The 26,561-nt window shown below is 40.0% G+C and overlaps 1 protein-coding gene across 6 annotated transcripts in view; it reads left to right on the forward strand.

Annotated features, from left to right (window-relative positions):
* Positions 1-26,561, forward strand: part of SATB1 (SATB homeobox 1) — a 93,268-nt gene that overhangs the window by 55,937 nt on the left and 10,770 nt on the right. For all 6 annotated transcript variants that reach the window (XM_083822431.1, XM_083822430.1, XM_083822434.1 and 3 more), the window contains exons 8-9: positions 1,720-1,932; positions 10,235-10,390. In XM_083822431.1, the coding sequence (XP_083678557.1) occupies positions 1,720-1,932; positions 10,235-10,390 (369 nt within the window). The remainder of the gene's footprint in view (positions 1-1,719; positions 1,933-10,234; positions 10,391-26,561) is intronic.

Genomic DNA, 26,561 nt, shown 5'->3' on the forward strand with positions numbered 1-26,561 from the left:
TGCCATTTCCCTCCTGTGTGTGCAGACCCATATGGAGCCATGAGGACCACGTGGCCCCAACATAGTGATTAGCACCTCTGTCCTCATTGCCCCTGGGAGGCAGAGAGGTGATGGGGCAAACACAGAGCTCAGAGCCACGCTGGTGGGTGCTGACCTGCCTGAGCACAGCTGCCTGGGAGCGGTAGCTTTGCAGCAGTATCTCCATAAGGGGCTTTTGCCTGATAAAAAAGGATATTTTGGGATAGGAGACAACTGCCATAGGTGGTTTCATAGGTGTGAGCTTCAGACTCATCATCAGGAGCTGATACTTCGGCCGTAGCTTTCTGTGAATGGCCATCTACAGTCAGAATCATCTCTCTTAGCTTTTTTATTACTCCCTTCTTACACCTCCACCCTTCACACCTCAATTACCCCCAAATAACTTAAATGTTCTTTAGGAAAAGGAACATTGGGTTGTGTTCTTTAATGTCACATCAATGTTCCCTTGTTACACTGGCATTAGAAGTCTCTCATGCCAAGCCTCTCCTTGCCCCTGCATGGCAACAAAATGTATTTTCAAAAGAAGTTCGTGTTTGCTTTTGCAAAAATTACAGTTTTCTTACTGCAAGTTTTGTAACTTCAAGACAGCAGAGCATTTTGTACGCCTGACGTATTTAAAAGGAGAATTTGGCAGGGGGGAGACTTCAAGAACCTGTTGACGTTAAACTTCTAGTTGCACTCACAGGTTCATAAATATTTCATCTTTTAGAGTAATTAGGTGTCCCAGACCGCCAGACCTGCTCCATTGCGGAGAACCGAGATGAAGTGATTACGCAGGGAACCTGGCATGGTCTGTATGAGCCGGCGGCGTGCTATCGTCTGCAGCCTGCCATTCCCAGCTCACTGCTGCCTTTGCCCTCTGTGCTGGCTTTCTTTCACTCCCCAATGCTCGCTTTTGTGTGTCGTTGTTGGGCTCTGAAAGTTGTCAAAGGACAGCAACAGTAAATGGACTTAGGAAGTGGGACCTGCACAGCAGGTGCTCAAATAAACAGCCCAGGCAATGGACGGGGTGAGGATTAGGATAGTCTGGTGAGGGGATGAGGGTGGTGGGAGGAGGAGAGGGGCACACTTCTCGCCTTTCAGTGGCCAACAGTCAGTTTTGACACCTGTTGTTAAACTCTGATATAAAACTCTCTTATCTAAGTATTGACTTCTTAAAAATTTAGACCCGAGTCAGTTAAGCCTGCAGGACCATTACGAGTTTATCATCTCAGATTAGCTGTGGAATATCACTTCCTTTCAAAGAGCTGTTTAAAGTGCTAGAAATGTGGAAAGCCAATTTCTTTAGGTTTGCTATGTGCTTTGTCTGGGAAGCCTGAGAACAGCACAGCATCATGCCTCTGGACTATGTGTGTTTCACTTACTCTTAACTTCTTGTGATTGTCTGGCAACTGTGAAAGATTTCATGGCAAGTTAAGCCAGTAAAAGGAAGGAGACCTATTAGGCAGATTCAGTTTGCGTTGTATGTAAAACAGATGCTTAATAAAATTAAGAGCACAATTGAGGCTCTCTTCTCTGCTACCTAAATTGCCATTAATATATTCCTGTGTGGAGTGGATAGTACATTTGGCCACTCTCGTTCCAAGCCCAGTGGAAGGAGATCTGATGAGCAACGGCTGTGCAAAGGATGTTTTCACCAGGCTAACTGTCCAGCATTTTTTCTCCTCCCCCTCCCTACAGGGCTTGCTCTCAGAAATCCTCCGAAAGGAAGAGGATCCCAAGACTGCCTCGCAGTCCTTGCTGGTAAACCTTCGGGCTATGCAGAACTTCTTGCAGCTGCCAGAAGCTGAACGAGATCGAATTTACCAGGACGAAAGGGAAAGGAGCTTGAACGCAGCCTCTGCCATGGGCCCCGCACCTCTCATAAGCACACCGCCTAGCCGGCCTCCACAAGTAAACTGCTCTCTCTGTCTTTTGGATTTGCTTGTTGTGCTTTCTCCATATCCCGCCGGGTGATGCCTTTCTTCAGAACTAGAAAGCTTTTGCTGTTGAATTCTTTAAACGCTCGCAGAATCATTATTTGCAGTGCATGTCACAAATTAAATTTAAGGAATGTAATGGATGATAGTAGCAGTTCATTACTAGCTATTTTCTAGTTTTAAGATAAACTCTATCCATTATGGCCTCCACAGAGTTTTTTGCTCTTTCTATTGAGACATGAGCTTTATTTGGTCCAGGAACGTGCTGGTTTTCTGTTGTTGTCTTTATTTTTTCCTGTAATTCTCAGGTATTGTTTTAATGATAGACTTTTAAATAGGGATTTTGAAGGACTACTAAACTGAGTGGGAATGAAAAGCAGAAGTATGAGCACATTGTATTACCTTAAAAACTATCTTCCAGAAAACAAACAGGTAAAGCTAAAGGTCTGGGGGGAAAAAGACTCCCTCCTAAAATGCTGGGGGCACCTTCACCAGTTTGGGCTGGGTAACAAAACAGCCTTGCTCTATTCATTGCTCTAAAAGACTGGGATATGTTCTTTAAAGCTTCATTTAGTTCATGTTCAAATGAAACTCCTATTGATTTCCATAAAATCTGGTGGGACTATTTCTTTAATTCTCCCCAAATGAAAAAGTCTGATAGACTGGTATCCAGAAATTCAATGGTGCAGTTCTTGTGTCTGTAAAGGAAATTCTTGATGCTGGTTTTAGGGTGCATGTGAAATAAAAGTGTGAGCTATAGGAATGCATGTGATTTCCATAAAGACGAAATGAAGCTGGGAAAGAAACACTCCAAAAAATTCTGTACCTTTTCTGAAATACTCTGCATTGCTGTGGCTCAGGGCTGTACCTTTACAAGGACAAACCAAACTGATCTACAGATAGGTGGAAATCATGCCGTCCTAGATTCACTATGCAAAGCAAGGCTTTGGGACTGTGAAAATTTTGTGACGGTTGAATGTATAAACTCAGGGCAGTTTTTTAACTAAACAGGCTCAAGCAAGTGCCTAGGACTATATTGTGTACCTTTTCTGAATGCTACAAATTTCTGCAGATTATTTTTCAAATATTCCTGTAGCTAATGGATGCTAAGGACCACACAAGTAATGAATAATGAGAACATAGGAAAAGGGAGGACAGAAGATCTCTTCTGACCTGCTACAAGTACTTTTCACAAGAAGAATAATAAAAAAAAAAAAAAAACGAAAGAACAGACTGTACTAATGGTCTAATTTTGCTATCATTGACTGAGTTTAGTCTGTGAAATCCACTATAGATACTCTCCAAGATAAAGGAAGAGAGTCTATTTACATAGTAATGCTTTAGTGGGAAATAGTTAAATATAGATAACTCTGTTTAAAACAACATTTAAGTTTAATATCTGTACCTGCTCCCACAGCCCAGGTAATTCAGAGCAAAGGCTAACCCTCCTCCTTAACTTATCTCTTTCTGCCAAGGTAATGTCTCACTCTGTCTCAAGTGGTCTTGGGCAATTTCACAGCTAAAGAACAGAGTTAATTACAGGACCTTCCAGAAGGACTACCTCTGACTCGACATCCTTGTATTGGTTTTTATTCACACTTTAAACTGAATAAATTTTCAGCCAGAAAGGGAGACTTAGGGTTGGTTATAAGTTTACTGGCAAAACATAATGTAAGTCCACTTTTTTCTTTTTTTTTTTTCTTTTTGGTGTTGGTGTTGGGAAGATCTATGTCTCTATTGTGTATTTGTTTACATTTGCATTTCTTTTTCCTGAGACTCCAGAGTATTGTTAACCTAATCACAACAGTTAAAAGTAGAAACAGCATATGGTTTTGTTTGGATCCTTTTTAAAAGGAAAACAGGTTAACAAGGAATCCTTATAGACTAATACTTGAGTTCTGTAGAACAAAACAAGTATTTTTCTAGTTATTGTTCTTTGTCATTCAACAAAATATATAAGCACTTTATCTATTGGATGGATCAGGGATATAGATACCTCCAAGTCAGGATGCTGCAGAACTGTTTTAATTTGTTGCGAAAATTATCTGCCTATAAACACATGTAGCACTTGCCAGCTTCTAGTAGGTGTTCTGAGCCCTAAGTTTGAAAATTGAAATGTCCATAGTTAGTAACGTAAGTACAACACTTAATGCTAGAAATAATAATGAAATTATTCTAGTAATTGCCCTAGCAAATATAATTTTACAAATTGTACCAGAAACAAACAATAGTCAGGATTCTGCAAAATTATTAATGCAAGCTACTGCTCTGATTGCTGTCCCTCCATGCCCCAAGAAAAATGCCCACAGTTTATTGAATATTTGACACTAAAGAAATAAAACTACTAACATCCTTATTACTAAAATTATTATAAACAGTTATTTAACATTCACTGTGTAGGAATAGAGCATAATATTTTTCTAGTTTAGCTGTGAACTTCTTGGATAACTATTGAAAGACAAAACAGACCATTTATCCTGACAACAGAATTTAGGCAAGAGCCAACATATTTAATGTTAAATCTTTAGACCAGTGTAACATTTGAAACAATTAAACTATGAAACCATGAAAAATGGGAGCTAATATGCCACACATGAAGGTTTATTTTGCAATTGCAAGTTATCAGTTTCGGAAGGATGTGAAAATAAACATCCTGAAAAGGATCTATTTTGCATTTTTGTGTTGCCAACTGGTGGCCAGACAGTAGAGCAGACTTAACCGTTTAGCATCTGGGCTTGTTCAGTGTGAATTTTGCATACTATTACATGCAAAAACAGAAAGCGTGACCTTGGAGGTCTGATAGGATAGTAGGAACTCACCAAGCACAAACCCCAGTGCCTGAGTTAGAAGAAACTGCATTGAATTTATCTCATTTTTACAGCATTCTTACTAGTTACTACTTGAGCTAATGTATCTGGATTGTTTCCAGTTCTTTTTTGAAATACTTTAAGAAGCTCTTTGTCCCCTTTACTTTTCCCTTTGTCTCTGACTTAAAAGAAAAAAAGCAAAATTTTACTTTTACTTTTTTTTTACTTTTTAATTTATTGAAATCATTAGCCTCTAATGCCTGAGCTTTCAGGAACATGTTTAGCCCTCTAAGCTGGTCAAGTTTTAAAAGTCTGCTGCCATCTTTCACTCTGGTGGGCTAAGCACAAAGAGACAGGGTACACAAGAATTTTCCCTTGGATGTTGTTCAGCTTGCCACCTCCTGGGGCAGAAGCCTGTCTGTCAGGCTCTTTCCTGGGGCAGTGGAATATATAAATATTAGCTTCTCCATCAGGTAGATACTGCATGGAGAGCTAGTTAAACATTTCCAACCTAGAAGGGATTAAAAAAAATCTTTTTTTTTTTTCTTTTACTCATTTCTTTCTCCCTCCCCAAGACCTTCAGCTTGCAGATCACCCCAGAGTGGTTCCTTTTCAGTATTTCTAAGTTAAGCTCAGATAATGGGTTAATGTCCACACACATTGCATGGGAATGGGAGGGTGTAGGGATACTTCAGGGGATGCTGAGTGTCAAATTGGGTTCAGGGTAGATGGAGTTCCCCATGGAGTTGCTAGGGATGGCCTTTCCCTCTAATCAGGATAGTTCAGGGGCCATGGAGAAAGAGTGCCTCCTCCTCAGTACAACTTGTAAAGGATGGAGACCGGTGACCAACTTACAGATTTTCTTCTGCAGTATATTCTAGTTAAAGCTTGTTAGCCATCCTGCAGTTATGAACAGTTCTTTCTCAGAACAAGTAATCTCTAATTTCTGAAGAGGTGAGGAAGAAGTCCTCTCCCCACCCATATTCACCACCAAAAAAAAAAAATGTGCTAACTCTAGGGGCCCATCATCAGCCCATATAAAAACAGAGTACATGTAAAGTCAAGAGTAGAGTATAATTTTAGCAGACGATTGTTTTAAGAAATATCCACAAATTTTACATGGTTCTAGGTACTCAATGTAGAAAAAACTTTCATTTTCATAAATATTATCCTGGCCTCCCTGTGACTACAAATAGGGTTCCTTCATGATAAGCAATTTCAGCTTGGATCCCAGAGATAGGATGTCACTTTTGACTGATCTTGAGGAGGACACAGCTTTGGTGTTTGAGGACCAGTGAACCTCCATTTCAAGGAACTTCACATGATGACAGCTCCCTCGAAACTTCACAGTGGAGACGTGGAGTTCAAACACACAAACGTCACAACCAGCAAAATTTTTTATTTTGCTGCAAGAATTCAAAATTTAGGTTGGTAGCCCTTGTGCCAAGTTGCAATTTAATGAAATTCAAAATGAACCAAATAATAAATGCAGTCCTCTCCTTCCCCCGTGAAAACCACCATGGAGGAGAGTTAATGGAAACACTGACACTTAACTATAACTGCGCTTCCAGGCGCCAGTGTAATAATGGAGTAGTAAACCTTGTCCTGATAAAAGCTGTTCTGAAAGCAACAGCATTTATTGTACCTCCTCTGCTATTTGCAGAGTAGAACTGAAAAGTAGTTTGTTTTGCCTGGAATGAACTACTTTATGAATTTTAATGTACGATGTAATATTAAAAGCTAAACCAGGATTAAAGAAGATTTTTGTTCCCAAGCTAAAACAGTACTTATGAGAATGTGTTATAAAAGATTTTTTTGTTTCAGTTTTGTTGAGGAAGAAATGAACATCCATATTTGTGGAAACCTCTTCAGATTGGTTATTTCTTCTACAATAGCCTCTACTTTGTTTAGGAAAAAAAAAAAAAAAGAATCCAGAATTTCTTCCTACTGTAATTGGCCTTATTTGATGATAAGATATGTACCTAGGCAGGCCAGGAGGGGATAGATGTGTTATTTTTTGTCCAAGTGTTTTTAAACAACTAAATTGATTGGTGATAGGAAGATGGTCAAATGAGTTTCTGATTCTCAGGGTGTTACATTTATAAAATAACGCTCCCTTGTTCTGTAAGTATTTGCAAAACTTGGTTACTGTCAAAAAAAAAAATTAGCTTATCTATGATTTCGTTTCTAAACAGAAAATGTGGCTATATGTGTGGGTGGGGTGAGAGGTTGTGTTTAAGTGTGGATGAGATGGGACATTATGTTTTGTTTTGTTTTTCTGTCCAAAATGAATACTGTTTTCACCTCCTTTCTCAAGTCCTGAGGTTGCACTGTTCAGGGCTTTTTTTGTTGTTGTTCGTTGTTTCTTTTTTTTTCTTTTTCTTTTTTTTTTCTTGTTTTGAGGAGGAGGGTGTTTTTCAACCCAGCTTCAAACAGCCTCTAGCTTGAACTCAATTCTAAATTCAACACAGCAGGCTAGATGCTTGCTATGTATAAATTATGAAACACTATTATGTATGGATATTCTCCAAGAGGTTAATTAGCATTATTGCATGGAATTCATCAGACCAGAGCAGACCAATGGTCCATCTAGTCCAGCCATAGTCTATACCTGATCTTTAAAGAGAAATTGTTAAGAAGCAGGGGAAGAATTTTTATACTTGGCCAGTGATGTAAATTGGAGAGGGAGAGGATATGGCTGTGAAGTACAACTCTTGATAATCCCCAAGCCCACTATTTTATAACTTTAAGACTTTCATTCTCCCGAAGATCTGTGGGCTAATAGGACATTTTGATGAAGGTATTAGTGTTTTCTGTTGTTCATTTCCTAATTCAAGATCAGCAGAAGGCAACAGGGCAGTATGAGTCTTTTTTTTTTTTAACTTTAGAAACATTAGATGCTATTGAGTTTATTGTCTTCTATAAAGATAGATGTGATTTAACAACTAGAATGAGAGTTTTCAGTAATTTCTGAGTTAAACGCATATCCATACTAAATTGAACGTGGAAAAGTATGGACCAAGACCCACGATTTAAATTGTCTCCAATGTGGTGTGTGAATTCTGTTCTTTGATGACCTGGCTGTTCACTCCACAGCTCAGTTCAGTAGTCTATGAAGTACTGCTATGACATGAAGCTGTCTTTTGAAGCTGAGTAGCAATCAAAAAGTCAGCATGCTTACAGAAAAGAGAGATTTTTATCAGTAACACAAGAGCAAAGCATCTCCTTCCCAAAAGATGCCACGGAATTGTATAACCTAGCAGAGTATCTTCATCTCTTCTTCCCCAGAGAACCCTCCAAGATTAGTTACAAGTTAGAAGTGTTTCTTTTGGAAGGAGTGAAATAACTTTGTCAAAATTTAAATCTCTGGTCCAAGACAATGTGTTGACAAAGCCATCACATTTTAGTTTTCTAAGTCAGCTTAGCCTGATTTTTACGTGTGCAGAGTGAGGGCTGTCTCCAGTAGTAAATTTAATGTCCCCATTGTTCATCAGTTATCTTATAGCGAGTCATTTCCATTTAAAGGTTATAAAATTTCCACTGATTTTGTATTTTTCAAATTATATCACTGCATGGTGTTCAGGAGATGCACCTGCTCTTGTGGCCTCACGCTAGTCTGCTCAGTGTGAGGCATGTGTTTTCCCACCCTGCAATGTGAATAAGAGGAGGTTCATGGTGCTGCTCCTCATGCTGCTCACTGCCTGGTGCCAGGAATGTTTCTGAGCAGCCCTTGGCCCAGGCTTGACCATCCTCTACTTCAGTATCACCCATTAAATGTCACACTGCAGAAAAGGAAACACCTCACTGTCCTGGTCACTGCTGCAAGGTACTGGTTGTTTTCAGATGGAAAAAAGTCATGTGATAAACTGTATGATGAGTTCTGGGATTTTTTTTTTCTATTTCCCTTTTGATTTAGAATTCCTGTTTTCAGACACTAGAAAGACTAATGCCTGCCAGTAGGAGGCAGGTGGAAGCACGTGCCTTGTCCTTGCTGAGGTTTTGCCATTTGCTGCAAATGATGAGGTGTTAGCACAGCGCTGGAAATGCCTGATAGACAAATAAGGCTCAGCAGAAGTGGCATGCACTCCCAGTTTCTGGGCTAGATTATTTTATCTTAAAAGTACCACAGAGGATAGTTAGGCTAAATTGAGCATGACATTTCTAGGAAAAAATGGACTGATGATTTGCCTAAGTATTTCCCTCACCCAAACCCTTTCCTTCTCATATTGGAAGACCTGTGTCATGAAAGCTCATATAAAAGTGAGATTAGAAGATGAATTGCCATGCTCTAATGATTTCCCTTTGAACTCCAAGGGACTTAAGAGCACAGGAAGATGCTGACTTGCTCTGGATTAAACTGATAGTGAAACTGGTTTTAGACACATCCTTGAGAGTAGGCTGAATCACCCTCTGGAATTGCCTGTCTCTGTCCATTAACTTAGAGGTAGCCTGAATGACTAACTTAGACGAGACAGCTAACTTCTGAATGGCGAAATTAATTCAGCTCCCAACAACTTCAGTATGAACCAGTTTGAACTGAAATCTAAAGGTTTGATTTTGTGTCATCACCTTGAGGGTTCTTGGCAGAAATACAGTCTTTCCTCTGAAGGTCCTTAAATCTCAGGCAATCACTGCAAGAGGAGATCCTAAAGAAAGATGCTGTCCTTAACTGTTGACAATATTGTAGGGATATTCTGAGGTGTTTCTCAGTGTACTTGCTAATTTTTTGTACCTTTCAACTGATACCGCACAAACTGCAGATGCAGCTAACATAAAAGAGGCAATATCGTAGTCATTCTGCCTTATTTTCATGTTATTTTCTTTAAACTGGATTGCAAGAAGAATACATACTTGAAAATGTGTATTTGATGTATGTAAGTGAAATAAAACCAGCATTAATAGCTTTAAGAAAGTCCTATCTTGATTTCATGAGTGAGATTAAAATATGCATTAATCTAAATTGTTGCTTTCTTAAAAACAGCTTAAGAATTAAACTGATCAGAAAATATGTTAAAAAGTTAAATCTAAAGCAACGAATTTTCTACATCACAATTCTTTTGAGTGTACTGGACATAAGGCATTTTTCTGTTGTTCTTTATTTCATTGGAAATGCTTTTATGCTACAGTTAAATTTTTTTACTTAAATTGTGTGGGGCAAAGAAATCTTGTAAGGATTCACAAGTCTCTACAAGATTGACAGATTTCCACCTAATTTGTTTTATGATATGGAAATTCACAGTGGTCAGCTAAGAGTAACTCATATTTCAGATGCATTCACCTGTTACAATATGCTGAATTTTCTTGTTTCCCAGTTGCCTGAACTATGGATAACTTATAATGTTAAGTTACCGAAAAGCTGAAAGAATATAAGAGCAGCACTGAATAAAAGGAATAAAATGGAAAGGGGAGAGAATGAGAGGAAAATAATTTTTTCATAATGAAAAATGTCTCATAACATATATTTTCTAGGTCAAAACTGCTACTATCGCTACAGAGAGGAATGGAAAAACAGAAAATAATTCCATGAACATTAATGCTTCCATTTATGATGAGATACAGCAGGAAATGAAGAGAGCTAAGGTGTCTCAGGCACTGTTTGCAAAGGTGGCAGCAACCAAAAGCCAGGTAAAGTTCCTGGGGCGCAACGGCCTCTCTTTTTTCCCCATCTGGTTTTGACCTGCTTCTGTGTAAATTATAGTGGCTGGACGTGGGTTAGCATGACAGCACACTGCCACAATTTGGAGTTCATGGTTGAGTTCAAAGGTAACGTCTGGGTACTGTTTATTCACTGTCCCATGCAGCTCAGCAAGTGCTGGTTTCATAAATACATAGTTGGCATGGATGAGGCAGAAACGGTGTGCAAGCTATCTGTAGTGGTGCTGAAGTAGGCTTTGGTGTTTTGTTAATTACATGGGCTGTAACAAGGAACACTGGGATTCTGATTTTTGTTAAAATGGTGAGTCAGAAACGGGGTTTGGTGAGGCTGTGCGTTGAAGGTGGGGCAGAATTGTCCATGTCCAGAGGAAAAAAAAAAAAAAGGAAAAAAGAAAGGAAGAAAAGGAAAACACGTGGTCATACAAGGTACATCTGAAAAAGCATGTCTTTGTGGCTGCTTGGTTACTTGCAGTCGGGCTTACAGTCATATTGCATATTCAGTTTTAAGCCTCTGTTATGTGGTTTTCTATGCTGTTTTCTTCAACTGAAGAATTTCTGTCAAGTTTAGTGGCAAGAGAGTGAAATCAGTGAGCACTTGTTGGTTGTGATTACCATAAGTGACATGTCTTCTGAGAAAGATCACTAGAGTATGCAAAAGCATTGATGTAAGTGAGAATGTACTCAAAAAGCAACTCAAGGAAAAACATGTAGAAAAATGGAAACGAATAGAAACACAGTTATACCAACACTTGAAGGAAATGGTAAAGGCACCACTCCTTGCAACATTAAATCTTCACGTCAGATTAAATGTTAAGTCCAGTTAGCCACTTTTCCTTTACTTTTCTAAAACTCACTCTTAGAAAAACACATCCTCTTCCAGAGAAAGCTGGCAGCTATCAGTTAGACTGGTGTTTCTTGGGCCTTCAGCATTTCGGTGTTGATTTTCTTTTAAATTTATTTGACTTTTGACATCTATGGTGTTCGCATTTTGGAGTTTACTGCATTTTGTTGTACAGAAAGGATGTTGTCTCTTAAGTTATATGCTGTAAGGAGTATTTAAAGGGATATTTTGGAAATGTTATATCAAAATGATTAAACTCAAGCTGTGGACTGTAAAAATTATAGCTTTATAGGCCACATGCCTGCCTACCCTTCAATCACTGTCAAAGTGATAATTTCTACAATAATATGTTTCTTTTATTGTGGGATTCTAAACGCCAAGTGCTGTTTAAACATTAAACTGAATTGTTTATGTTAGTGCTGTACTCAGTGTGTCATACATCAGGCCACTATAATCTCCCATGGAATGTAAAAATTCTGTCATGAATCATGGCTTGTATATCAGAAATTACTGTAATTTTGATTGGAAATTACAGGGCTCTTGAAATGTTTCTAATTATGATAGAATGTTACAGCAGCTCCCAACCTGTGTGCTCCTCAGATGTCTTTATTTACATGTCAAGACCAGGGGCTAGAGAGCTGTCCGTTTTCTACACCTTCCCCATCCCTTTGCAGTTCTCCACAAAACTAAGGTATGAATCTGATCTACTGGTCCACGTCATTTTGATCTGAGTTTATCTGTCATAGAGTATTTATTTAAGGATGTAATCTTAAAATTTCTAGGCAGGACAGCTCTTCCAATTGTGATTTTAAAAGAGACAGGTAATCCCTTTTCAAATCAGCACAGGAAAGACAAAGGCTTCCGAAGGATGAAGGGCATTCTTTTTAGAGTATTAGTATAAAATTTTGATTCTTGTGCAGGTTGTGCATAAGACTGTACAAAACAAACAAGAGAAAATGCTTAGTTCTTTTCCCTTTCATTGTGGAAATTATGCCTCTATTTTCAGAGGTTGTGTTTTCTCCTGGATTTAAGCAAGCTAATGTTATTTATTTTTTTTATTAAGGAAGTTCTCAAGACCATACTTAGCCAAAGTGGCATTTGTAGTAGAAACCTGTCTCACAGAAATAACTTCATAGGTGACTGGATGCATTTTGCCTCCTCTAACCAGTTCAGTACTAGTCAGCCAATCAATATATTTTTTTAAATATGTAACAAAGCCATGTATAGTAAAGGAGATATCTGTCATGTAAAAAAAATCTTCATTGGAGCTTGTCAGTAGTACAGAGAAATATTTCTTGGGGCAAAGAAGTCTGTCTTGCATGAACCAGAGACTTGTTCAAACATATTCTTTAAGAGGCTCTTACATAGTTCTTTTTTTTTTTTTTTTCATTTGGAGATATTGGTTTCTCGCTCAGGACTGGAAAACCTGGGGTAATCAATTCCAGTTAAAATTAAAAGTCTGGAGAACACACAGTAGAAAATGATGTGCTGGTTAAAAATATTTTTTTTTTAAACCTCACCAAAATTGAATATTCTTCTCCTATTTAAAAACTTGATTAACTGCTGAGTGTAAGGTCTGCAGTTTTGGTATAAAACAGTGTGTGACCTAAAGCGGTGACCAAGTGGACAAAGATAGTTGTTTGCTGGAGGGCTTTTTTCTTTTTCATTTAAAAAAAAAAAAAAAAAAGGTAAAAAAATGGTTTGTGTCAACATTAGATTGGGCCTCTAACTAAGCAGCCAGCATCTGCAAGGTGGCTGGGCTTGCCCGAGTCAGGAGACTGCAGATAATGTTCTGCTGACTAGAGCACTTTGAACAGAAGAGCTGTTAAATGATGCGCTACAGAAGTTTCTATTTAGGTAGCGCCGAGGTAAAAATCGAGAGCATCCTCCCTTGTGCTGTGTTAGCGCCTTTGGCAGCAGTTACCAGCTTCACTGAGGACCACGCGTGGTCCTGATGCTCCACGGACCCGGCGGGCGCAGGGGCTGGGTGCAGCAGAGGTCGTAGCGCAGGGCAAGGGAAGGATGACGACAGCAGGAAGAGATTGCAGTGATACCAGTGAGATCTAGTGCTCTGCCCTAGGTGAGTGGTGATTTGCATACTTGCAGTTTCACGGCGCGCTTTGCTGGCGACTCACTCAAAAACTGCTGGTTGACTTCTCTGAAGAAACGGAGTTGAATGAGTTTGGGGTTGTAGCTAGGAGATTCCTCCCAGTGTTATTTTCCCATGTAGGGATATACGCAATCTGTGTATTTCAGAAAATCCTATGTATTTAAGGATCGATATATTATCTGCAAAATAAATCCAAATTCTGTTAAATTCAAAATATATACTTTATATATACTTAATATACATAATATATATGTAATAAAGTATATATACTTAATGTATTAAGTATATATTAATATATATATATTAAGTATATATAATATATATTAATATATATATTAATAATATATATTATATATATTAAGTATATATTAATATATACTTAATACATTAAGTATATATACTTTATTATATATACTTAATATATACTTTAAAAGTTACGATGATCGTACTAAAGAATTCAGGAAAATATCATAATTAAAAATGCTTGGACACATAATATATTTGGGGGGATTTAGAATTGTAATCGGCAAAACACCTAATATCAGTATTTAAAGTCTTACATCTTTATTGCATTTGGCCTGCATAATAGGCCTACAATTTTTTTTGTTAGATTGTGTTGAAAAGAGAGCTTTAGAAAAACACATACAAATAAAAGACAGAAATATTTATGAAGTGCTTTGTCTCTGCTCCCAGGGTTGTTTTTTTTTGTGGAAGAAGGGCAGTACTAACAACATTATTTGCTAAAATTTAATCAGCACACCTGAATAAGTCAAAATGAAAAGAATCCACACACATAACATTTTGTGTGGTATACATTACTTTTACAATTTAATCATATTGGGGTTTTATTAAATTTATTACCTAACAGTCTGATTCAAATAATTCTGAGAGCACATTCTTAATTTCGTTACTTCAAATTAAAAAAAAAAAAAGTTGATTTGTGTAATGATCATTAAGGCATCATGGTTCAGTAACTGTGCATTGGTTACAATGTTTTCATGTGGGAGCTAGGGATGAGGGTTTTTTTTGATGGTGACAGATGCTGAAATCTAATTTTATTCCATAAAAACAAACAAGGAAACAAACAAACAAACAAAAACCTAAAAGCCCCGAGAGATAAGGGAAGTAGAGACTTGTAGTGCTCCTATATTTTTCTGTATTTTGAGAAGTTATGTCTATGTCTTATTCTGAAAAACTATGGCCTGTACATGCTGGTATGAAATAGGGAAGAAGGCAAAACTTTGATGAAAATCAGTTTATGTTGCAAAACTGTCTTAAATTTAAGAAATTACAGTTTGCAAAACCTGAAATGATACCAACTTCTGTATCTCTGAGAGTCCTGTGCACTATAATACAAAGCTGTTCGCCTGCTTTATTATAACTAAATAATTTTAGTTTGTAGTACAGTAACTAGGTAAAATAGATACCCCTCTGCAGCTCCAGTCTTGCAGATCACTGTGCATGTTGCAGATAGGTGTCAGATGCCCTTCCTTCTCCCTGAATAAAAATGCCTGTATGTTGAAGCCTGTGGCTGCGGAGGCACTTGGCTCTTCCAGGATCACACTCTGATTTTAACGTTGGAGTAAAACAAATAAGAATTTAGCCAAACTTCCAGAAACATCACGTAATTAAAGAGGGTTTTGACCCGTTACTTCTGAGCTGTTGCACAGTGTTGCCTAATTTCCTGTCCCTCCGTCCCCGTCTTTCAATTCGGTTAGGCAGTTATCCTCTTTGAAATGAGTAGTTCTGCATGCAAACCATGGAGGTGCCATCAGTGGTTTAGACCGCGCTATAGACTCCACCCTAAGCCATCACACAAGTATTTCATGCAGTGGTATTTTATCAGAAGTGTTCGACTTAGCCTTAGTATGCACCTGGAGTTTCCTCCTCTGGAGCTCTGCATGGGAAGGTGCATGGGGTAGGATTGAAAGAGCATCTCCCACTTGCGAGTAGATTGGAAGGAGTTAAATGGGAAGGGAATGCTAAACATTGGCACTAAAATTGCTTTTGGCATGCAAATACCATGCTTTTCCTGACATAAATATTTTCAGAATAGGCCATTAGAGTTCAGGTATATAAAACCCTGCTTTTACTGGAAATTTTAATGTTGTAGTAAACCCAGAGATTTATAGTGAAAAATTGATGTCTGTTATCTCACTTTTATCTTTTAACCAGCAGTTTTATAAATGCTATATCTTTGATCTGGCTTTTTCCATCTAGAGACTGAGCTATATACTCTAATAGGAAAGTCGTTTTTAAACAGCTTCCCACATTGAACAAGCACGGTATTGTGGATCTGGCACGAAGATGTAACATGCCATTACTGCAGATATATAACGATCTATTCAACTATTTTCCAAGGGGGGTGGGGGGGGAGAACCTTTTTATCAGCAGGAGTAACCCTCTGGTAACAATGTGGCTTTAAGAGGGGTGGTGTCACAATTTATTTCCAAAGCTGTTTCCTCCCAGAGCTGCATCTCATGCTGTCCTGGGGCGGTCCAGCCTGGGGGCTCTGTCCTTCACCCCACTTCTCTGTGAAGTTGTCTCCTGCTTTGTCTCCCTCCGAGCAGCTGAGTCACTTCCTGTTTTTAAATCTTGGCTTAAAACCTCTTTTTTTCCCCCTCTCAGCTTACAATGGGCTCTCTGTGGAGTGGGGAGGGATGCTGCACAGGCAGCCACAAGGTAGAAATAAAAACGTGCTCGGAGGTCTTCCGCCATCCCTCGCTTCCACCTGGAGATAAACCCCTCACCCTCGCGGGAAGGCGAGATAGCAAGCGTTAGCAGCAGAAGCACACCATGCAACAGCCTCTCCCTTTATTTTTTTTCCACGTCCCCCCCTTCACTCCCCGCGGGGATTGCTCTGGCAGTTGAAGACGTGCCATGAGCAGCAGGAGCTGGGATGGGATCGGGTGTCAGCAGGGACGGGAGAGGAAGAGTGTGAACCGAGAAGGCAAGATGGGCTCCTGTGCTTGATCAAGAATGGCCCCATAAAGCAGCGTGTCATTCAGTGAAACTGTGAAACTTGGCAGATAAAGCTGATTTGCTTCTTTCACAAAATATCGTATGGCAGAGGCAGTGTGTTCTGCCTCGCCCGGGTCGGATGCAAGGAGGTTTTCGGGTTTCTATTTGCAGGAACAGAAGGAGTGCTTAGAGCACTCCAGGTCCTTCCTCTGCCCATGTCTTAATTTTGTTTACATTGTGTCTTCTCAGAAATAAAGGTTAAAACCTTAGGAAATTTCCTTAGGATTTTTTTTTTAATTCTTTCTCAGGCAATAGAAAAATGAGGTCCAGTTAGCCGGTTTATCGCTTATCCCAGGGAGAACCTGAGAAGGGCTGGCGGCAGTCCTGGCCATCCCTATTTTATGGGTATGACCTTGGTTAAGCAGGTTGTCTTCAGCAAGTCTTGGGTTCCCACTCGTAAAAAGTAGACAGCAACTTCTTGAATCAACAGCGATACGCTGAAGAGTGTAAGCCTTAAAATCTCTGAGGCGGTTCATATCAGTGTGCAATTGCCCACGGAAATCTGTGTGGAGGGGAAAAAAAAGCATTAAAGCCCTGATATAGTTGAAGCCAAAGAAAAAGGTTCAGCGTGGAAAATACTTCACTCGTAAGAGGACAATACTGACCACTTAAAGCCGCTCCTGGGGGCCGGGCAGCCCTTTCAGGACATACGGCAAAGGTTGGGTTTGTTGACATACAGATTGAAGAGCAAGAGCATGCTTCCCAAGCATGCTCTATATGTGGGGTCAAACAGCTCTTGCAAGAGGTTCCCGGCGAGGCAGGTTGAGGAGCTGGTAGCAGCTTCCAGAAGCGCCGCATTTTTGAGCCCTAAGGAGAGATTTCCCAGAGGAATGCAGTGCACACCTGCCTGGCATTACTCAAGAGTTAATGCTTAATTCCTTCACGGTCTCATCCTGCAGCGCATCCCTTCGAGGCGCTAGGGTTGGGGCTGCTGAGTGCTGGGCAGGATGCGGCCCCATCTCACAGGTGGCCGGGAGCATCACTCGCGGCTTTTGCTTGGGTGGTTTTGTCCGGTGGAAGGAGCACGGCGTGGGGGAGAAGCGAGGAGAGCTGCAAGTTTAAGTTGTCAAATGTACAAATGACAAAAGACAGCCAAGTAGGGAAAGCTTTTTACAAAATATAAAATTCTGTTAAGGAAGCAAGACGGCACAACATAAGGAATGTTTGGTACATGTTATTGCAACTGAAAAATCAGAGTATGGAATGAATTATAATGTAACATAATCCATAATTTTACAGTTTTCATTTTGAATTATTTATCTTATTTGATTTGATTAAAGATAAAACCGGCTAACAATATCTTGAACATCTTTTCATGTCTTAATGGCAAATGAAAGATGTCCTTATTATAGCTTCCCAATTTAAAAAATTTTATTTGTACCATTTCTGTATAATTCCCGTTTCTTTTTAAAGCACATTTCAGACATGCATTGTGTACACACGATTCCATAACCCATCAGGCTTCAGTGTTGCCTCAGTACCTCTGATTCAGTAAATCAGATCATAGGCAGCATGCTGTCATATAATAAGGTGTCTGATCCTTATTACCAGTTTGTTGATGCACAGACTCCTTCAAATTGACCATTGCAACACATGGTTTCCCCTGAAACTAGCTGTGATAATTAGCGTGGCTCTAATGAGACAGAATGTCACTGATCTTGTGCTGAACTGTCGAGTATCGACGCTACGGATGGGAACTGTCAAAGCTTGCCATCTGTGACAGAGCTTGGCATATTCCATTTGCAAGGTAGAGCATGCTCAATAGACTGTTTTTAAACAAATGGTCCATTTCTTGATTAGGGCTCTGTGTTCTGCTACCGTGGAAGACTTTATATTAGAGTGAAACTTTTTTCTTTTTCCTTTTTTTTTTTTCTTTTTCTTTCCTTTTTTTCCCCTTTTTTTGCTGGGGTAAGCTCATTAGGAAATGAAAACGTTACTAATTCTCAATCCGGTGCCTTCAATCCTTTTAACTGTGGCCTATCAGCTTTTTGGGGAGAGGCGGGGGGAGCCGATAATGTATTTGTTCTCCTTCCTTCCCTGGTTATCTTAAGGTGGTTATTCTAAGGCTAGCACTTTTTCCGGGCTTTTACCTGATTTTGAAGCAGTGAGGAATATGGACAGTGTAGTTTTAAGAGATAGAGGAGCAAAAATTAAACCAAAGTCCTGGATCCCGTGAAGTGGGAGCACGTGCGGCCGGGATGAAAGCATCGAGCCAGTCGAGAGAGCAGGGCGGCCAGGCTCCCGAGAGCAGCCCTGCAACGCGCTCTGCTAGAAGTCCAGCGCTGCTTATCATTCCAAAATATGCTTTGTTGCTTTTTATTTCCTCCTTCCCTGGCAGACCACACAGGGCTTGTTCTGAAGAACATTTTCACTAATCTGATCAGGCAGCCAAATACGCCGGGAAAACTGCTTTAATGATCCCACTAATTACCTCAAGTCAATATGAACTGTATTATTAGACTGAGGGAAAATATTCCATTAGGTCTCCCCCTTGGGAGTTTCTCCGCTTTGTGATGTCACTGGAGCCTTCGCCCTCTCGCTTGTAATTAATTTTATTTACACACGCAGGCACGCACAAGGTCACACCTGCACAACCGGAGCTGGCCGGGGAGCGAGTGGCACTCAGGCTTAATCAGATCTGTCATAATTACCATTCTGCATGTTTCTGACACACGCTGTGAAATATTTCAATTTAACTGCCGCTACCAGCACAACCAGATGTAGTGTGAGTGTGGCTGCATTGGAAATATTATTCCTCAGGATAAACTCTCTCCTCCTCCTTTTTCCTCCCACCCCCTCTCCCTTTTACAGCTAATGTGGCACAGAAGCTGATGTATCCTGTAAATCTTGAATGCAGCGCTAGATTGATAACAGCAGATTAGACAGTTTAACCACAAACAGCTTGTTCATTTTTCACAAATGAAAACCACATGTGGTGTAACTAAAATTTCAGGCTCCTTTTTTTTTTTTCTCCTCTTTGGTTGTTGTTTCCTTTTGTGTGTGTGTGTTGAGGTCTGCCTTTTGCTGCAAAGGAGCGAAATAAAAGGGTAAACATATAGGGGGGGAGAGACATTGCTTTCTTTGGAGATTATTTCTCTATGACCTTTATTAAAAACCTTCCTTGCTTTGGCAAAGAAATCCGATATCACACGGGGGGGGTGCCTCTCACTCTGAGACTTTCTAATCTCTATTTTATGCCCACTTATTAAAGAAGTCATCCTACTGTGCTGTTTTTCAAAATAACATGCCAACAAACACCTCGCTTTAAGAAGAGCTGCTAACCAAAAATGGAGCCTTTGCTGCCACCTGAATTTAGCAGAAATAAAATTTTCTGCCAAAGTTTTTCTCCATGAATTTTGTCCCTGTGCTATCTCTTTCCTTTTCCTCCTCCTTTGGGGAGAAGATACTGGTTTTTAAAGAATTGTCAAAGTATTGAGAATTTTGGCAAATGAAGAATTGATTTTTTTTTAATGAAAACATTCCAGTATTACTTATGAAAATAGGTTATGATTGGGTTTTTAGAGTCAAAATGTTGTCTATAAATTGATTTTTTTTTTGAGAAATTCATTTTTTTTCAGTTCAATTGTTCAGCTTGCCCCAGTTAAACAGCCTTCAGTACTTAGTAAGGCTTTTTAAAACCATCTACTCTTTAGCAGATCACTGTTGGCTAGTTTTCTTACACAAAGAAAAAAATAAGCAGTTTTGATTGAAAGTTTTAATTAAAAGTGTCTAAAACATTTCTTACAGCAAGAAAAAAAATGTGCGTGTTGTGCAACTGAGCAGATTCCCCAAATGATGCTGCAGGTATTGTCAGGTGAGATGAGTGGTGCCACACAGCTGAGAGGCATCCAGGGGAGGCTTAAAAGAAGTGGCTTCAGTAAGCGAGCGCTTTAGCCGTTGCCACTGACTTGCGATGAGGTGGCAATATCGAAAGTGCATGAGATGTGCAAGGAAGAGCTGGCTGAAAAAAAGCACACAGGGTAGGGTTTGAATGCCACAGATGGCCCGATTTGCAGAGGAAAATCTCGCTACATGATAACCCCCCAGCTTGGTGCAGGCAGAGAAAATGCCCCAAGCTGTGCCCGCACAGCCCGGCCCCAGCGCTGAGCTGCAGCAGGGCAATGCAGGTGTGCTGCCAGCCGCCCATGCTTCGTGGCACCGCCACCTCTGGGACAGATCCCCGGGGTCCCTGCGGACCCTACGTGAGCAGGTAACCTCTGTAGGTGCAGCAGGAGCCATGGAGGTGCCGTGGATTCTGATGCTTCCAAAATAAGTCCAGGGTGAGTCAAAGAGGAGGGGAGGAAGCGAGAAAGCTGAGCGTGAACTGTCAGGATGTTCGCAAGGGTCCAGAAATCCATCTCTCATTTCTTGCAAAACTATTTGAAAATAGCAGTGCAGTCTGGAAGCACTGGATTGCCGAGAGAAAGAAAGTGCAGCACCCTCTCCCACCTCCTTTGAGTCTTTTGTTTTCAATTTCTCTTTCCTAGGTAGAGGTGTTTCGTTTCCTGCACTCCAGATGCGTGAATCAGCTCCTCCTCAGGCAGCACCTGCTGTCTGCCTGACAAGAGGTGCTGTTTCTGGCAGGATGGATTTTCTTAATCTCTCTTCCTGCTTTCTGTATCCTCACCTTCTGTTTTGCTTTCCTCTCATTACCTTCGCTAATTCCTCTAGCTACACCTCTCCTCTTAGCCTTTCCTTGACTTCTTCCCACCCCGTCTACACGCTCCCTATCGCCTTGTGCTCCATCTGCCCCTCTCTCCTGTCCCACTGCTGCTCCCTGCGTGTCGGAGCTGCGTGTAGGGCATTGTACCTACTGTGCATCCCCACCCCTTCTCCATTGTCAATGCAGGTCGCTGATGTGTGGGGGCTTCTGAGGGCTCAGTATATTGTTTCTTTAACATGAAGCTAAGGCATTAAAAAGAAAAGAAAAAAAACAAATGAAGAAGAAATGTCAAAGCAAGCTGTACAGGAATTAATGGCATACTGAAACGAAAAACAAAGCTGTAGTGCCAGAGCTGAGGAAGAGGCTGAGGAGCCCTTGGTTCCCGGCACCGGGGGAAGCAGGGCACCAAGTAAACAGTGCAGAAAACAAAAGAGAGCAAAACGCGTAACTAAACAGGAAGCGGCAGGGTAAATTTCATCCTGAGAAACCGAGGGCTACAAAATATGCTGCTGCAAAGAATAAAGGCATCTTCTGCAAACAAACATGCAGCGGCAGTCTGAGAAGCAATTTGCTAAAGGAGTGACCGATTAAAATTCAGGTGAAGGGTCACTGGGCTAAGGAGGGGGTAAGGAATAGTAGATTTGTGACATTAAACTGGATAATTCAAAGCATTCAACACCTGAAAGAATGTTATAGGCTTGTTAGGTGCAAGGTGAGAAAGGAGACAATGTTTTGTTGCAGGTAATTTTTAATTTCACTGCTTCTGATGATTTCTTATTCTGTCCGTTTTTCATTTTCCTCAAATTTAACCTCTAAGTCAAACTCCAAGGTTTTGGTTACAGATTAGCCCAAACTGCTCTCATGTAATGAAAAGACTAGGGCAAGCACACAGCTTGCTAAGTTGGAAAAAAAAATCCAATTTGCAAATATTTATCTAATTCCCAATCTGCCAGATTATATCAGAATCCACATTATTCCGTGGTCATCTTACTTTTATTCCTGTGCAGCTGTCAATTTCCCTTACAATACAGGATGGCATTTGAGAAACAAATGAAAAGAGTTTTCAGAACCTGTGTAAAGTAAAGGTGTTGGACTGAGGGGTCTGCAGCAGAATTCCCTCAAGTTTTGGGCCTCATGTGAACAAGCTTTGTACGAGTATCTGTTACCTCTGTGGGTGTGCTTAGATGACTAGTGTTAGGGCAAGTGAGGGTATTTTGCTGAGCCAGGTGCTTAGCATCTCTAGTCTATGTAACATACATACTGATACAGGAACCTTCCACTGTTTATATAAAAATGATTATTAGAAGGAAAAAAAAAAATCTATGGAGGGCTTACGGGAGCTGCTTTTTATTTTTCCTTTGGGGCAGCCACTTTGCTTCTCATTTCCTATTCTTACATAGTATGAGGAGGGAGTCTTGCTAAAGGATCAATCTTCCCCAGCCAGGGGAAGGGGCCAGGGCAGGCAGGAGGGTGCCTGCTCCCCTGGCGCCCGCTCGAGGGGCAGGAGCTGCTGCAGAGCCATGCTGCTCTTCCCAGCCCCTTCTGCTGCCTGCAAATGTTCCACTTGGCTGCCACTTTTCTTGGCTGGTGAAGAAACACCTAACACTAAGAGCTGCTCTCTTTCTAGGAGCTTTCCCTCGTGGCCACGGTTGTCCCCAGCGTGAGGGCAAGCTACCTGAAAATGCCCTTTTGTGGGTTCCCAGCCATGGCCAGCCAGGGGAGAAAAAAAAACCCTCTCCAGCTTCCCCTTTTGGTTCAGCTTTCCTATTCTTGTAAATCGATGCCCCAAGCAACCACGCTGCAGTTTGGGGGATTTTAGCTTTCTGATGGCTTCGCTGCTTTTATTTTTCCATGGGTGATATATGTGTTTCTGACAGCTTCTTTCTCATTCGCTTGGGAGGTTTCCGTCTTTCGCAAGTGTGAATTTTAGACTTTTTTTAAAATGGGTGGAGGAAATGGGCATTCTTAATTTTCTGATGTAATTAACAAAATGTGGAGGAAAGTTAGGGAAAAGTTTGGTTTTGGTTTCTTTAAGACCCCCTTCACCTTTGGCACGATCAAAGGATTACGTGTTGTTCAGCACGGAACCGGGACCTTCGGGATCCGGTTGAATCACAGGAGAAATGTTAAAAGAAATCTTCCCAGCCTATTTAAAAGTCTAATTCAAATACACAGGAAAGCATTTAGTTAGGCCGTAAAAATGCCTGAGATGTCTGAGAGCGTGTTTGAGCTGTGTGGGTTTTGGACTGATGTCACTTGTTGGAGCATCTTGTCAGCTGAGCTGAATTCACAGTTAAGTCCGAATATCTACAAGTCTATGATTCCTCAGCGCGAGGTGGATCTTCCTGTGATCCAAGATGAATTCTGGAAAGAAAAAGGCATATGACAAGAAGCCACGGATTTAAATTACTCCCTCTGGGAAATTATAATCTTTTAAAAAAAATAAATCTAATGACACGATGTGCACATGTACAAGTAATTGCGGAAGTGACACTTTGGCCCTATGGCCTTTTTACTAGAGGTCTTTCCCTCAAAGCAAATGTTAAATCTCCATAAGCAACATAATAATAAACATTTGCAGTTCACTTGTAAATTGATAGTACTAAAAAAGATTTTTAAAACTGCCAAGCTCTTTCTGTTAAAGACCCTTCTCTAACTAAGCTGTAGCTATAGCTGTCATATGAAAATTGATTGCACGTTTAAGAATAAATAAATGTAGGCTATTAAGGGTCGTGGTTGGATTTAGGGTTGTATTTACTTTCAGGGGAAGCATTGGCATTGCAGTGAAATCAGTAGTTCTCCCTACTTAAATGAAAGATAAAGGGCCATATATTACCAGTCACCCTCTGTGAAACCCACTGACCCATTTTATGTGCCTATGCCATAAAAAGTAATGTACCAGACTAAGACTGATTTATTTAATAATTAGCAGATATTTTTTCTTGTTTAGATTCTTTTTTAAAGTATGTTTTTTGTCCTGCGTATCTCGTGGTTACGATGCCAACTGAATCGTGTGTGTGAAAAAGGAAGGATATGGAGGAGAGGAAGGCAGAATAAAGCTTCACCCACTGTTTTTTGCATCTATTACTTTTTCCCTTCTTTTTACATATGAATGTAGTTGCATTTTATGTAAGATTTTCAAAGGAATGCATATTATGTTTTTGATTAGGGCTTGTGCCTATCATTGCTAGGCAATTGAAGGCAATACTGTAGAAAAAATACATTTAAACAAGGAAACGGAGAGGTGGAGGAGGCTGAGAGCAGAGAAACCAAGCCTGGGAGAAGCCCTTAATTTAGTTTATTAATTCCCTCTGTACTCGACTAAAAAGTAATGATATTTATGTTTTCAGCCAGTTTTAGAGTTAACGGGTTAGGAGCGTTCTGGTTTTTTCTTCCCAGGCGCTTGTGGTACGTCTCAAGTGTTCGCACCCGGGGACCGTGCATACCGATTTTGATACAGCTTCAGCCCTTAATCCGACAAGTTTTTCTGTAGCGCTGGCTCCTAGCCACGCACCAGGGCTCCGAGTAGAGAGAGGTCTGATACGACAGACTAGACTGCAGGAGCAGGGCAGCAGTTCCCTAGGTCGTTTTGTTTCTGTACTCATTTCATGCCTATCATTGAATTTTATAGGTTGCTTTAGCGAGTATCCTTTTCCTTTTTTTTTTTTTTTTGTGTGTGTGTGTGGTTTTTGTTTGTTTGTTTGTTTTGTTTGGCTGTTTACAAGAGTAGAAATACATATTTAATTTGTAAGTGCTGCAGCTATACAGGGAAAAAAGGCAGAGGGAAGAAGAGACATCAGGGATCCTTTTCCCCTAAAATATCACCAAAAAAAATGCAGTGAAATGCTGTCAGCACCACTGCTGGCAGCTTGGTCATTTTTTTTTCCCCAACCTAGGGAAGAGGTGTAGGTAACATGCAGACAGATGGTGCAGCTGAATAATAGGTTGGATAAGAAATTTAGCAGCATAATCTGTTTCTTCAAAGGAAGTTTTTCCTGCTAGTGAAGTTTACCTTTCTTCTGAAAAGCCCTATGAGGTTGTGGGGTTTTCAGTTTGTTTGTTTTACTAAATCTCATCTATTACAATGGCAGATACAGATTTACTTAAAATTCACATCTGGCTTCCCCTTTCAATGTTCTAGTAATGAAAGCCAGTAGAACAGATAAACCAGAAATATCTGGAGATAAAGGACAGCTTCAGGTTTCAAACTTTCTCTGATTTAGTGGAATGCTAAAAAGCAGAGCCTGAAATTTAGGACTGATTAGTGTGAATAAAATAATAAAGCGAACATCTTTCTGGGAACATTTATTTTCACTTTACGCCACATCTCAAGAAGAGGCATTCATGTTCTAGCAGCTCTGCTCATCCTCTGGATCAGACTGAACACCAGCTTTTGCTTCTTGAATTACAGATACACAGTTTTGTGAGCAAAATAGGGAAATCCCAAGCTATTGAACATTGATGGCAGCTTTCAAAATTACTTGAAAGTATGTGCCTCACAGAAGTCAGTTCTTAAAAGTACTTGAAAATATAAGCTAAAATGAAAAGCTTTTCACTAACAAATGTGTTGTTCAGTATCAAAAACTACTGAGCCTGACAGATTATTAATTTTCCTTAAAATTTTATGAAGATATCCAGTGGCCATTCTTTTAACAGACTTCGGCTCTTCTGGGAAACATGTAGGTCTATTCAGCTTTGATAGGAGATAACCACGACAATTTATGTATTTTAGGAAAAATACAAACCTGCGTCAGAATAAATTCTCCTGCAGTCAGGGAATTCCTGAAGAATATTTAAGGCTTAAAAGGAGCACTCCGATCATCTGGGCTTGTACCCATGTCTGAACCCACAGGTATTTCACCCAGAAAGAAGTCAAATTTCAGTAATCTCAGCCCAAAGACGAGTTTTGAATTAATTGCTCTCTTCTTCCACTGCACTGGGGGTTGCCTGGTGTAGTTTTCTGGATAATACAAATGTAATGCAAACTGCATTCCCACTGTAAACTAAAACAGAGTCCGTTGCTACTTATTTGTTGGATTTGTTTTGTGCTGAAGCAACATTAGTTTGTTTTGCTTTATGATGCCTTATACAGGAGCTTATGTATTCTGAACTCCCTGAATTTTCGATCCTGTTCAACACTGTGAGAAATCTCAGTTGAAGGGTTTAATGCGTTTTCCAATCAATGTGTAGGAAATTTGGCCTTATCAATTTAAATGCTGGTGATCCTTTCATTGCATTATGGAAGAATCTTCTCTAAGCAGAGATTATTCTTAAGAACTTCATAACATTTAAAGGTTAATATGTTAGGTAAAGAACAATATCTTAAGACAAACATTTTTATTACAGGACATGAAGGGATAGTTCTGATTAAATTACATGATTATTTGAATGGGAAGGAAGACAAAGTGCATCATTTCTTGCCCTCAACTTTAATGCCTTTAATCAAATAATGACCTTCTGGAAATAGTTAATTTTAAGCATTTGGAAAGATCAATACCACTTTGCC

The sequence above is a fragment of the Anser anser genome (genome assembly GCF_964211835.1).
Source record: "Anser anser genome assembly, chromosome: 2".
NCBI lineage: Eukaryota > Metazoa > Chordata > Aves > Anseriformes > Anatidae > Anser > Anser anser.